Source organism: Maylandia zebra, linkage group LG18, assembly GCF_041146795.1.
Source record: "Maylandia zebra isolate NMK-2024a linkage group LG18, Mzebra_GT3a, whole genome shotgun sequence".
Lineage (NCBI taxonomy): Eukaryota > Metazoa > Chordata > Actinopteri > Cichliformes > Cichlidae > Maylandia > Maylandia zebra.
In genome coordinates, this window is record NC_135184.1 from 5,726,561 (window position 1) to 5,740,224 (window position 13,664).

The 13,664-nt window shown below is 41.3% G+C and overlaps 2 protein-coding genes across 2 annotated transcripts; both read right to left on the reverse strand.

The window, feature by feature from the left end:
* Positions 1 to 1,828: 1,828 nt before the first annotated feature.
* LOC112432080 (tripartite motif-containing protein 16-like) lies at positions 1,829 to 3,944 on the reverse strand. The gene has a single exon (XM_076876935.1). It carries the CDS (start codon positions 3,942 to 3,944, stop codon positions 2,298 to 2,300), a length of 1,647 nt encoding a protein of 548 aa, XP_076733050.1. The 3' UTR covers positions 1,829 to 2,297.
* A 7,451-nt stretch (positions 3,945 to 11,395) lies between these two features.
* On the reverse strand, positions 11,396 to 13,417 carry LOC112432083 (tripartite motif-containing protein 16-like). The gene has a single exon (XM_024800726.2). It carries the CDS (start codon positions 13,208 to 13,210, stop codon positions 11,546 to 11,548), a length of 1,665 nt encoding a protein of 554 aa, XP_024656494.2. The 5' UTR covers positions 13,211 to 13,417; the 3' UTR covers positions 11,396 to 11,545.
* Between the last annotated feature and the right edge of the window lie 247 nt (positions 13,418 to 13,664).

Genomic DNA, 13,664 nt, shown 5'->3' on the forward strand with positions numbered 1-13,664 from the left:
GGGAGAGATGGTCTGACAGACCCAGGTGGGGATAAGCCTGGGCTCTGTACGCATTCGCCATGTTGGTGTACACCTGGTCCAACGTTCTATCTCCTCTGGTAGCACACTTCACATTACGGTGGAAATTGTGAAGTACAGATTTCAGGTCCGCGTGGTTAAAATCCCCAGCCGCAATAAAGACACTGTCCGGGTGTGCTACCAGGCTGTTATTGATGCTGCTGCTCAATTGTGCTAACGCTAGCTTAGCATTAGCATCTGGTGGAATGTAAACAGCGCAGATGTAAACGGCAGAAAATTCCCGAGGGAGATAGAATGGACGGCACTTTAACACCAACAGTTCTACCTCTGTACTGCACAGTTTTTCCGTTACCGTGACGTTCGTGCACCAAAGGTTGTTAATATAGATGCACAGCCCCCCGCCAGTCTTCTTACCCGAGTCCGCAGACCTGTCGGCTCGATAGGCGGTGCGGCCTGCTAGATCGATAGCCGCATCGGGAATGGCGCTGTCCAGCCAGGTTTCAGTGAAAATCATGCACGAACAGTTATTAAAAGTCCGTCGAGTGGCGATCTGCAGTCGTATTTCATCCAGTTTGTAACGGATTGAACGGGCGTTGGAGAGGAATATGATCGGGAGTGGTGGTTTAAACGGACTAGTCTTTAGCCGTGCCCACAGGCCTCCCCGCTTGCCTCTCTTCTGCCTCCGCTCGCAACGTCTCCTCCTGCGGCTTGCTGTTGCGGGTAGCCCCGGGGGTTGCTTAACGATCTCCGGGGGGATGAGATACTCGGATGTTAGTTGAAGATCTCCACGGCTTAGTTGTAGTAGATCATCTCCGTTGTATTGAAGTAACCCCAGACTGTGTGAAATAATACACAGTACCACCAAAAGTGCAAAAGTGTAGGAGCTCCGGGCCGCTGCGTCTGTGCGCGCCGCCATCTTAAATCTTGAGTCAGGACACAAGTATCTGTTCTTGAGTCAGGACACAAGTATCTGTTCTTACTCTAATAAATGCTGCTTTAATATCCAACAGACTATTTTCCTTCCTCATCAGCAGCAAACAGCTCGACTGCGTCTGTGCATTTGTGTCCTCCATACTTGTTTCCACAGACATCTCAGGCTTGATGCCACGATGCAGTGTAGAAACCCGACAACCCTCTGACTCATGTTCAAATGTTCAAGGACATTTCTCAGGATCATGTATGACCCCTTTTTGACATTTGGAATTTCATTAATAATATTTGTGTTTCTGAGTCATTTTTGTGGAGACTTCTGTCCAACGTAGTGTCCAAATGAAGCCTGAAGCTTTTCTTCACCCTCTTGTCAGATGGTCAGCAACAAAACTCTGTTCCAACCAATGTCTGATAAGAGATGAGACACAGCAGCTGAGCAAATGATCATTTCATGCTGAAGACATCCTCAGACAGAATTAAATACATACATAAACACAGCCTGGTGCCAATAACACAGCTAATGACACTGCTGTATCACTGGCTTTACTGATTAAAGACCATATATGAAGGAAATCTTTGAACACAACAGAAAGTGACCTTTTAAACCTGCGACACTGATGCTGCATTCAAGGACCATTAAAAACATTTGAAAGGACTTAAGAACATGAAGAAAATGTGACTTGTTTCTCTGTAATGAAGCTGTTTTAGTGAAGAAAGTTGAAAGGTCACAGAGCGACTGCTGAATCTTCTGCTCTAAACATGAACTCTGAACTTTGTGATGCTTCAGGAGGAAAACTGCTTCAGTTATTCTCTCAGATTAGTTTCATATTTTCTGCATCAGATTTGAGTGAGATCCTGGAATGAAGACAGAAGAGAAGACTTTGTTCAAAGTTTGATTTATAGTCAAACCTTCCAGTTTATTCACACAATAAAACATCAACACAATATATGAATTCATTCATTAAAATCACAGTTTTTCCTCATTTGTTTGATGATTTTGACAAAAACAAACACAAACACACACACATGGTCTGCCATACTCATAAAGAGAAATGTCGACATTTTTCAAGACAAATATTCCAGAAACATTTAGAGGATAGAGAAGTTTACATTTTCATGTGGAGAAATATTTTAGTAAATCAAAATGATGATGAGCAGTGATAGCCTCCATAAACAGTCACAGGAAAGATCTCCTTTAAAAACTCAGAAACATCAAGAGAAGAACTAGAAGATGTGGAGGTACCACCCATAATGTTTGACTGACAGCTGATCTCTGTGCAGAAATGATGGAGAGAAAATAAAATGAAACTAAAATACAGATTTAAACCCACAATATGAAAGACTTCAGTCTATTTGAGCTTAATCAACTCAGCAGTGTCTCCAATTCGCCAAAGCCAAATTCCAGCATAGAGCGGCTGAGTGAATGTGGTCTGGACTCTGTGGAGGAGAGTCATGGTTTCAGAGACGCTGTAGAAGGACAAAATACCTGCTCTGTGATCCAGGTACACTCCTACTCTGGAGGAACGAGGACCTGAGACAGGAGTTTGGATGTTGTTGTACCGAAATGTATAACTGTTGTTGTTACAATCTAATGCCCAAGATTTGTCATTACGTCCAAATAAACATTCACTCCATCCTTTTCTGCTGATATTCTTGTATGCGACTGCTACATAAACTCTCCCTCTCCACTCCACCTCCCAGTAACAACGTCCAGTCAGACTCTCTCTACTCAGGACCTGTTCATATCCAGTAAATCTGTCTGGATGATCAGAATAAGACTGTTGTTGTTTCATAAATGTTGCTTTTCTGTTCCCCTCTGATAATAACAGCTCTTTGTATGCTGTGTTTGGATCCAGTGTGATTTCACATGAATATTTTAAGAATTCAGCTCTGGTCTTTGGCTCTGGTTGTGACAGTAAAACATCCACTTCAGTGACTGTCAGTGAGATGTTTGTCCATTCCTCTCTCAGAATGTCCTGTAGTTTATCTCTGACCTCTGACACAGCTGCTGTCACATCCTCAAAGTAGCTCAGAGGACGGATATTGATGCTGGATGAGTCTGTAGACTCACTGAGTGCTGACAGTGAGGGGTAGTTGTGTAGAAACTGGATGTGATCCTCTGTGTGTGAGAGCTGCTTCAGCTCAGCATCTTTCCTCTTCAGCTCAGTGATCTCCTGCTCCAGCTTCTCCTGAAGCTCTTTGACTCGACTCACTTCAGTTTCCTGCTGGGATCTGATCTGCTGCTTCACATCAGAGCTTCTTTTCTGGATGAGATGGATCAGCTCAGTGAAGATCTTCTCACTGTGCTCCACTGTTTGATCAGCAGACTGATTGATGGCCTCCACCTCCTGTTGAAGCAGCTTCACATCTTTCTCTCTGTCCTGGATTCTCTGCTGGATGTTTTGTCGACTCACCTCCAGCTCTCTCTGCCTCTCAGTCCTTTCTGCTGCAGCTGAGACTGTGTCGTGGCCTTTATGTTCATCCACAGAGCAGAGATAACAGATACTCTGCTGATCAGTACGGCAGAACATCTTCATCACCTCATCATGACGAGAGCAGATGTTCTCCTGGAGCTTCTTGGAGGGCTCCACCAGCTTGTGTTTCTTTAATGGAGCCACATCATAATGAGGCTGAAGGTGTTTCTCACAGTAAGATGCCAGACAGAATAAACAGGACTTGAATGCTTTCATTTTTCTTCCAGTGCAGACATCACAGGCCACATCTTCAGGTCCAGCATAGCAGTGATCAGCAGGAGCAGTTTGGAGTCCAGTCTTCTTCAGCTCCTCCACTAAATCTGCTAACATGGTGTTTTTCATCAGGACAGGCCTCGCTGTGAAAGTCCTCCGGCACTGAGGGCAGCTGTAGATTTTCTTCTTTTCCTCTTCATCCCAGAAGCTTTTAATACAGTTCATGCAGTAGCTGTGTCCACAGGGAATAGTCACCGGATCCTTCAGTAGATCCAAACAGACTGAACAGCAGATTTTTGTTTGATCCATTTGATTCACGTGCTGTCCCGTTTCACCGTCTCTCAGTGACTGTCAGACAGTTTCACTTCCTCTGAACAGAAACAACCTCTGTGCTCTGAAGGGAAACAGATCTCTGCTCTTGTTCACCTCCTACAGGAAATGAGGCTCACCAGCAACTGCATTTACACCATGTTGTTTAGACCCATCCTGATACAGACACATCTGTGAAGGGAGGCACTAAAGAAATATTCTTACAGAGCGACCAAGAGCCAATCACATGATGCAGGGTGTGGTATGTTTGGTTACAACATGCAGTAACAAGTCTGACCCAGGCAAACTGGTTTAACTGGTTTAAACTGTTAAAATTAGTTTCAACTGGGTCAGCCCAGTTTCACTTTTCTTGAGTTATGACAGTCAACACTCAGTGAGTTCATTTTATATTTCAAAAAGTTCAGCAAAGTTTAGGATGCTGTGATGAATAAAAATAAATCAAACTTTATATTTTGACATTTTCTAATCTTAGTTCATTCTCACACTTACAGAATGATGCATGGGAACAACTGACTCCACTAAATCAAACCTATGTTCAAATGAGATTATGATCATTAAATAGTAACAAATATTTAAATTTAGCAACAACAAATGCAGATCGGTCCACAATGTTTACAAAAACAAACAAACAAGCATTATTTTGTAGTTTTTCCTGTGTACACAGTCACAGTGGATTTTCAATGAAAACATCAAGATGTGCTTGAAATGCAAACTTTCAAGTTTAATTCAGGGTTTTAGTAAAATTTTGCCTGAACTGTTTAGTAATTTTCCACAAAGTGTCCATGTCAGTAATTCATTCAAATGTATTTTGGTCTTAAACTGATCCAGTAAATGTAACTTTTTCTCACGTACTTAATCGAGTATTTTAGTTGTTTAACTGTCATTATAACTAAACTGAACATCCAAAGCTTTTCTCACTGCAGTTTTGTTGTGCAGTTATAGCAGCACTTTGAATCATCCACAGGTTTATAGAACTGTCTGTTGAATTGTTGTTTTGTTTGGTGCAATGCTTGCTTTTATTTAAATATTGATGATAATTTGATATATTTGATTATTTATTACTGGTGCAAACAATTCATTTCTTCATGGTGCAAATATATAGTAGACTCAGGAGTTTAACTCAGTTTTCTTGGCCTTTGTTTATCGTTCATTTAAAATCTTAATGGGTAAATCAGAATCAGAATACTTCATTAATCCCGAAGGAAATTAGGGTTACAGCAGGCAGCACGCTAATGGCGCATGCACACTTACAAAGGAACCTTCTGACCAACTTTACACAAACATCACATTGGGGAGACATGTCAGAAAGGTAGGCTGATAGGAAAAAAACAACAAAAATACATAACATGAGGTAAGAGGAGGAGAAAAAAAACTCCACTCAGACTGAGCTCCTAGTGGGAGAACAGTTTGATAACAGAAAAAACACCTCAGCACAAAAAGCACATGACTATCAATACACCATAGAAACACAAGACAAGCAACAGGGGCGGGTAAAGGGTAAGAGAGAGCCGGTGTAGACAGCGCATCCGGTCCTGCAGCATGTCTGCGCTGGTCCAGTCGACTGCCATCTGCCCCGGTAGGGCACAAGCATCGAAGGCGTTTGGAAACGGAGGGGGGATCAGTGTGTGCATATCAGTGTAAGTGTGTGTGTGTGTGTGTGTGTGTGTGTGTGTGTCTGAGACAGTGTCCTTCGCCCTGCCAGGCTAAGTAAACAGTCTTCCAGCCAACCCAGGTGGCCTTGCATGGAATGGGGGGAACAGTCTAAACACAGTTACCATATTGTAACTGTATACAGTTACAATATGGTAACTGTAAATCTGTCTCATACAAAAACATGCTGTATACAGCATGTTTTTGTATGAGACAGATTTGTAACAGAGGCCTTGCTCTCAGTAAGTTTGAAGTCATTTCCTGATTTGTTTTGTAATCTCTGCTCTTTCTGTATTCTGCTCAGTTTGAATGCTTTGTCAGCAAAACAGATAACAAGTGAACAATTTTGAATAACAAACTGTAGCATGCACTAATATTACACATCTCCAAACAACAATCCACTGAGACCATGAACTCCACTTCTTTGAAGCAATCTTCTTCTTTTTGGCATGAAAAAGAAAGAAGAAACAGCACGAGCTGCTTTGATCTACCAAAAGGAAAAAACAAGATATCTGAGGTGAAATCAGTCAGGTGAAATAATTAAGATATAAACAGTAATTCAATGCAATGTCTCAGGTAGCTTAGTCTGTTACAACTGTTGATAAAAACTAAACAAATTAACACAGTGTCAGGGAACTGTTGTGTGGGAACTAGTCGCTTTTATGTCTGCAGTCATTTAACTTCCATCTATTCATTTAACTTAGGGGGAAGAAATGTCAGGTTGGTGCAGGCTGGTTAGGTGCATTTGGTCCTCTGTTGTTGTAATTAGATGAGTTGGTTCACTTTGTGGCTCAGCTGTATGTGGGGTTATATCTTGGGCTGGGTATCGATTTTGATTTCTACAATCATTTTGATTCCAATTCACAAGGTCCCGATTCGATTCAATCACCATTTCGATCCAATTTTGACTCAGCATATGAAGATTACGTGATGCTGCTGAAGTGAAGCAGAGCAAAGGTACAGAGGTTTTACTAGAGACACAGCTAAGCGTTTTGCAATTTGGCATCATTTTAAAAAGTTTAGATTTCTTCAGTATTGAACAACCGAAATGAGGCTTTTTTGTCAGAGGTTATTTCATAAAAACAGCACCTGACAGCGCTGTACACAACGGTAGACTGGTGCATAATAAGCAAGTGAATAATGCAGAGAACAGATTTGAGATGGGAAACTGTTCTTGAAGTACACTGAGAGAGAGAGAGAGAGCTGTGCAGGAGGTGTGATTTTACCCTGGTGGAACCAAAACAGCAAAGGTAGGAGGGATTTTATGATGATGTTCATCAAATGTGAAGCAGTTTTGATCTTCTTTGCTGCTCGTTCAGTGAATTTTGGTCAGAGAGTGACAAAACCTGCAGCTTCAGAAAATGTGAGATGTCAGCATTCAGCCCCGACAATGTGTCTGTGTACGTGCCATCGGGTGAACGATCCACGCTTTGTGTTTACATCTTTGTGCTGAATCTGTTTAGCTGCTCTCACTTGCTGTAGGTTGCCTCCTCAAGTGGCCGGTCTCCACCATCACTGCAGTGAAGCCTGTTCATTTAATTAATGTTTGCTAATAAAGTGTTTTCATTCACGGTTCTGTGTTGACAGCCCTGCTATCTAAGGAGTTTCTTTTCTGCAGCTCTACATTTGCAGTTATTTTGTCTAAACTTTGTTTTATGAAACTGACCTTCCTCACCTCTGACCTTTCACACATAGTGGTCACTACAGTGGACAGCTATTCAAAGGCTGTTTTCTTGTATTTGTGTCAGTGTTGATGATATACTTGCACATAACCACAACACACAGTGTCAAATTCACAAGTTGAAACATATGTTGTCCACCTAAGTGGACATGTAAAAAACTCTTTGAAAACTACGTTTAAAAAACTCAAGTTCAAAAATCTTTTTTTCATGACTAAAGATGAATAAAAATACTCAAGAAAACAATCATGAGTGAGGTTGTCATAATTCATCCATGGTAAATGGCCTGTATTTGTATAGCGCTTTACTAGTTCCTAAGGACCCCAAAGCACTTTACACTACATTCACCCATTCACACACCCATTCACACACTGGTGATGGCAAGCTACATTGTAGCCACAGCCACCCTGGGGCGCACTGACAGAGGCGAGGCTGCCGGACACTGGCGCCACCGGGCCCTCTGACCACCACCAGTAGGCAACGGGTGAAGTGTCTTGCCCAAGGACACAACGACCGAACAGAATCGGAAGGTTTGCTCGAACCGGCAACCTTCCGATTACAAGGCGAACTCCCAACTCTTGAGCCACGATCGCCCCCATCATCCATGAAAGGATTAATAACGAGCCCGTGTGCCTTTTGTAACTGTTACGTTTGCACTGGCTATTGTAACCTCTCCTGGGGTGTAACTTCCTCCCCAGGTGGCGCTGTCAACACCATCTAGTTGCCTTTACCTGTTTTCCACCTTTGTGCCACCACATTTGCATATGTCTCTATCAATTAAGTCTGATTTGAGGTCTGCCATATTTTAAATTCAGCTATTTCTCTCAGAAATTTGGGATCTAAATGACAAATCTGTTATACTGTCACTGTTTAGTGCAAATGACTCATTGGGACATATAAAATTACAAATTTTAAAATTTTTATTAAATCGCATCACCTGATATTGAGTGTCCAAGAATATCAAACCTGTAAAAATTGTTTACGGTCAGAATTTATAAAAACTAATTGTAAGTAAATTCAAACACGTGAGCTTTTCTTTGTGTTGAATATCAACACTTAAGACTGTGAACTTTACTTTAGAACAAACAACAACTGAGTTGAGTTTTCTTTATGTTACATTGTAAATATGTTAGGTTATGCTGGCATTAGGTATTTTCTGTTCTGCAGCAGTTTGCCCTCTAGTGGTTGTTTTTGTGTATTTTTTTTACTCTGTAAGATCGAGCCAGAGGCAGTTTCACCTCCATTAATCTGTTGCCATCCATGCCTTCACAAGCTGATAAACGGCATCATCTGTGAGTAATATTGTTTGTTATCACTGAGACAACTTGTGTGCATTATTATTTGTTGTGAAGGCGTGATATAGTTTGTAGTTAGAATTTAATTTGAATGCATGTATAACCTAAGCTAGTGAGGTTAAGCTAGCTCATATGTCATGTGGTTTCTTTAACGTTTTGATCATGAGTGTGATTTCATTTGATGTTTTATTCGGGCACTCACTAAGCAGATAAATATTGTGCTCATATTTTTGAATATGTGTTTGTTATACTGTATATTGAGGCAACATTTTTATTGGTTTATTTCTGGTTTTGTCAACAGTTTCACACTTTTTCCTTATTAAATCATCCAACTCAACACATTGGCCTGTTCCCTGGATTTTGATTAGGAGAGTGTTTAGCTGTCTGTATAGCTGAGTCTACGTTCACGAGGACAACGCTTAGTGAGGACAGAACATAGGTTCTGGTGTTTAGTATTAGTTAGGGTTTAGTTGAGATTTAACCTAGTTTATGTTTCTCCTTCGTCTCCTTGTTTGAGTCTCTTTCTGTTTTTTTCCATGTGTTATCTCCTCGTCTATAGGTTCCCTTTGTGTCTCGCTCCCTCTGTCTCGTGTCAAGCTTGCGTGTCCCAGTTCATGTCTCAATGTTTCCTGTTTTATTGTGGATTCTGTTCCATAATCAGTGTGTTTAGTTGTACTTTCCCTGTGGCGTTCAGGTACATTTGTGTCAGCTGTGTTTCCACTTCCCTCATTACCCTTCTGTGTATTCATGTCCTCTGCCTTCCCCTGTTCTTTTTCAGGTTGTGTGTTTTCTCCATGTCAAGTCACGTCTGGTCACAACGTTTTATTTCTACTTCTCAGGTTCATGCTCATGTTTTTTTTCTTCATGTTCCGGTTCAGTTTCATGTTTCAGTCATCATAGTCATTTAGCTGCTCCCAGTTTAGTTTGTAGTTTAGTTTGTCCCAGGACGTTTTGCCTGAATTGTTTTCCATTTTTGACTTCAGCCCAAAAGAAACGGTTCACCTTTTTTACATGTTTTTTTTCTTTACTTATTTCTCTGTCTGCGTTTTCGGTCCACGTCATAACACTGTCATTCCAAATGTCTATTGATAACAAGAAAAACTTTTTAGTACACAATCTAGATTTCTCCCCAACTTTAGAATCTGTCGGCTTTGTCTGCTGGTCTGAAGTCAATAAACCACAAGAAAGATGATTTTAGTCATTTTATTTGCATCGTGCAGTTTGACTGTGTCCATTCAATTAAACTTTATTTATGTAGCGTCAAATCACAACAAAAGTCGCCTCAAGGTGCATTATATTGTAAGGTAAACCCTACAATAATACATACAGCGAAAAACCCAACAATCATATGACCTCCTATGAGCAAGCACTTAGGGAACAGTGGGAAGGAAAAACTCCCTTTTAATACGAAGAAACCTCCGGCAGAACCAGGCTTAGGGAGGGGCGGGGCCATCTGCTATGACCAATGACATTCCAACCAATGTCTGATAAGAGATGAGACACAGCAGCTGAGCAAATGATCATTTCATGCTGAAGACATCCTCAGACAGAATTAAATACATACATAAACACAGCCTGGTGCCAATAACACAGCTAATGACACTGCTGTATCACTGGCTTTACTGATTAAAGACCATATCTGAAGGAAATCTTTGAACACAACAGAAAGTGACCTTTTAAACCTGCGACACTGATGCTGCATTCAAGGACCATTAAAAACATCTGAAAGGACTTAAGAACATCAAGAAAATGTGACTTGTTTCTCTGTAATGAAGCTGTTTTAGTGAAGAAAGTTGAAAGGTCACAGAGCGACTGCTGAATCTTCTGCTCTAAACATGAACTCTGAACTTTGTGATGCTTCAGGAGGAAAACTGCTTCAGTTATTCTCTCAGATTAGTTTCATATTTTCTGCGTCAGATTTGAGTGAGATCCTGGAATGAAGACAGAAGAAAAGACTTTGTTCAAAGTTTGATTTATAGTCAAACCTTCCAGTTTATTCACACAATAAAACATCAACACAATATATGAATTCATTCATTAAAATCACAGTTTTTCCTAATTTGTTTGATGATTTTGACAAAAACAAACACAAACACACACACATGGTCTGCCATACTCATAAAGAGAAATGTCGACATTTTTCAAGACAAATATTCCGGAAACATTTAGAGCAGGGGTGCTCACACTTTTTCCGCATGTGAGCTACTTATAAAATGACCAAGTCAAAATGATCTACCCACTACAAAAATCCAAAACATATACTTATTTATAAATATATTGAGGATTCTTTATATCTACAATGTATATACATGCATAACCGCAATATCCAATATTTCACAACACAATTAACTATGTAAATTTTTTGTCATTACCTGAGTTTACTCTGATGACTTGCACTGAATTGAATCAGCCAGGGATGCATAGTCCGGACAGTAGCTGCTGACGGCCAGGTTTAAGAGAAAAAACCGAGAGCTAAAAATTGGAGTTAACTCGCTGACTAGCTTGTCAGTTTTACTACACTTCGCGCCGCTGTTTGCGCATGCGCAGCGACCTAAGCGTCAGAAAAAATCTGATGTCATCTGACTGGCTTCCCTGTATCAATCAAGTGACGGGATGGATGATAGGCTGGCATCTATTTTTTTAATGCCATGCGATCTACCAATACTACCTTTGCGATCGACGTATTGAGCACCCCTGATTTAGAGGATAGAGAAGTTTACATTTTCATGTGGAGAAATATTTTAGTAAATCAAAATGATGATGAGCAGTGATAGCCTCCATAAACAGTCACAGGAAAGATCTTTAAAAACTCAGAAACATCAAGAGAACAACTAGAAGATGTGGAGGTACCACCCATAATGTTTGACTGACAGCTGATCTCTGTGCAGAAATGATGGAGAGAAAATAAAATGAAACTAAAATACAGATTTAGACCCACAATATGAAAGACTTCAGTCTATTTCACTTTAGTCAACTCAGCTGTGGCTCCATATTTATAGTAAACCATCAGTCCAGCATAGAGCGGCTGAGTGAATGTGGTCTGGACTCTGTGGAGGAGAGTCATGGTTTCAGAGACGCTGTAGAAGGACAAAATACCTGCTCTGTGATCCAGGTACACTCCTACTCTGGAGGAACGAGGACCTGAGACAGGAGTTTGGATGTTGTTGTACCAAAATGTATAAATGTTGTTGTAACACTCTAATGACCAAGATTTGTCATTATGTCCAAATCCACATTCATTACCCAATCCTTCTCTGCTGATATTCTTGTATGCGACTGCTACATCAACTCTCCCTCTCCACTCCACCTCCCAGTAACAACGTCCAGTCAGACTCTCTCTACTCAGGACCTGAAACCAGTCAGTGAATCTGTCTGGATGATGGTAATAACACTGTTGTTCATTCATTACTGTTGCTTTTCTGTTCCCCTCTGATAATAACAGCCATGTGTGTGATGTGTTTGGATCCAGTGTGATTTCACATGAATATTTTAAGAATCCAGCTCTGGTCTTTGGCTCTGGTGGATCTGACAGTAAAACATCCACTTCAGTGACTGTCAGTGAGATGTTTGTCCATTCCTCTCTCAGAATGTCCTGTAGTTTATCTCTGACCTCTGACACAGCTGCTGTCACATCCTCAAAGTAGCTCAGAGGACGGATATTGATGCTGGATGAGTCTGTAGACTCACTGAGTGCTGACAGTGAGGGGTAGTTGTGTAGAAACTGGATGTGATCCTCTGTGTGTGAGAGCTGCTTCAGCTCAGCATCTTTCCTCTTCAGCTCAGTGATCTCCTGCTCCAGCTTCTCCTGAAGCTCTTTGACTCGACTCACTTCAGTTTCCTGCTGGGATCTGATCTGCTGCTTCACATCAGAGCTTCTTTTCTGGATGAGATGGATCAGCTCAGTGAAGATCTTCTCACTGTGCTCCACTGTTTGATCAGCAGACTGATTGATGGCCTCCACCTCCTGTTGAAGCAGCTTCACATCTTTCTCTCTGTCCTGGATTCTCTGCTGGATGTTTTGTCGACTCACCTCCAGCTCTCTCTGCCTCTCAGTCCTTTCTGCTGCAGCTGAGACTGTGTCGTGGCCTTTATGTTCATCCACAGAGCAGAGATAACAGATACTCTGCTGATCAGTACGGCAGAACATCTTCATCACCTCATCATGACGAGAGCAGATGTTCTCCTGGAGCTTCTTGGAGGGCTCCACCAGCTTGTGTTTCTTTAACTGAGCTGCTACATAATGAGGCTGAAGGTGTTTCTCACAGTAAGATGTCAAACACACAAAACAGGACTTGAATGCTTTCATTTTTCTTCCAGTGCAGACATCACAGGCCACATCTTCAGGTCCAGCATAGCAGTGATCAGCAGGAGCAGCTTGGAGTCCAGTCTTCTTCAGCTCCTCCACTAAATCTGCTAACATGGTGTTTTTCTCCAGGACAGGCCTCGCTGTGAAAGTCCTCCGGCACTGAGGGCAGCTGTAGATTTTCTTCTTTTCCTCTTCATCCCAGAAGCTTTTAATACAGTTCATGCAGTAGCTGTGTCCACAGGGAATAGTCACCGGATCCTTCAGTAGATCCAAACAGACTGAACAGCAGAATTTTGTTTGATCCATTTGATTCATGTGCTGTGCCGTTTCACCGTCTCTCAGTGACTGTCAGACAGTTTCACTTCCTCTGAACAGAAACAACCTCTGTGCTCTGAAGGGAAACAGATCTCTGCTCTTGTTCACCTCCTACAGGAAATGAGGCTCACCAGCAACTGCATTTACACCATGTTGTTTAGACCCATCCTGATACAGACACATCTGTGAAGGGAGGCACTAAAGAAATATTCTTACAGAGCGACCAAGAGCCAATCACATGATGCAGGGTGTGGTATGTTTGGTTACAACATGCAGTAACAAGTCTGACCCAGTTAAAGTTTAATAGTTTAACTTTACGTGGATGTTTGAAATTGAAGTTTTATAGGACTCTCTGTTTAATTGTTGTTTTGTTTGGAGCGATGGTTCTTTTTATTTAAATAATTGATGATAATTTGATATATTTGATTATTTATTACTGGTGCAAACAATTCAT

Excerpts from the sequence above, each read along its gene's own strand:
- LOC112432083 (XM_024800726.2), bottom strand. The coding sequence starts at position 13,210 with ATGAATCAAATGGATCAAACAAAATTCTGCTGTTCAGTCTGTTTGGAT.
- LOC112432080 (XM_076876935.1), bottom strand. The coding sequence starts at position 3,944 with ATGGATCAAACAAAAATCTGCTGTTCAGTCTGTTTGGATCTACTGAAG.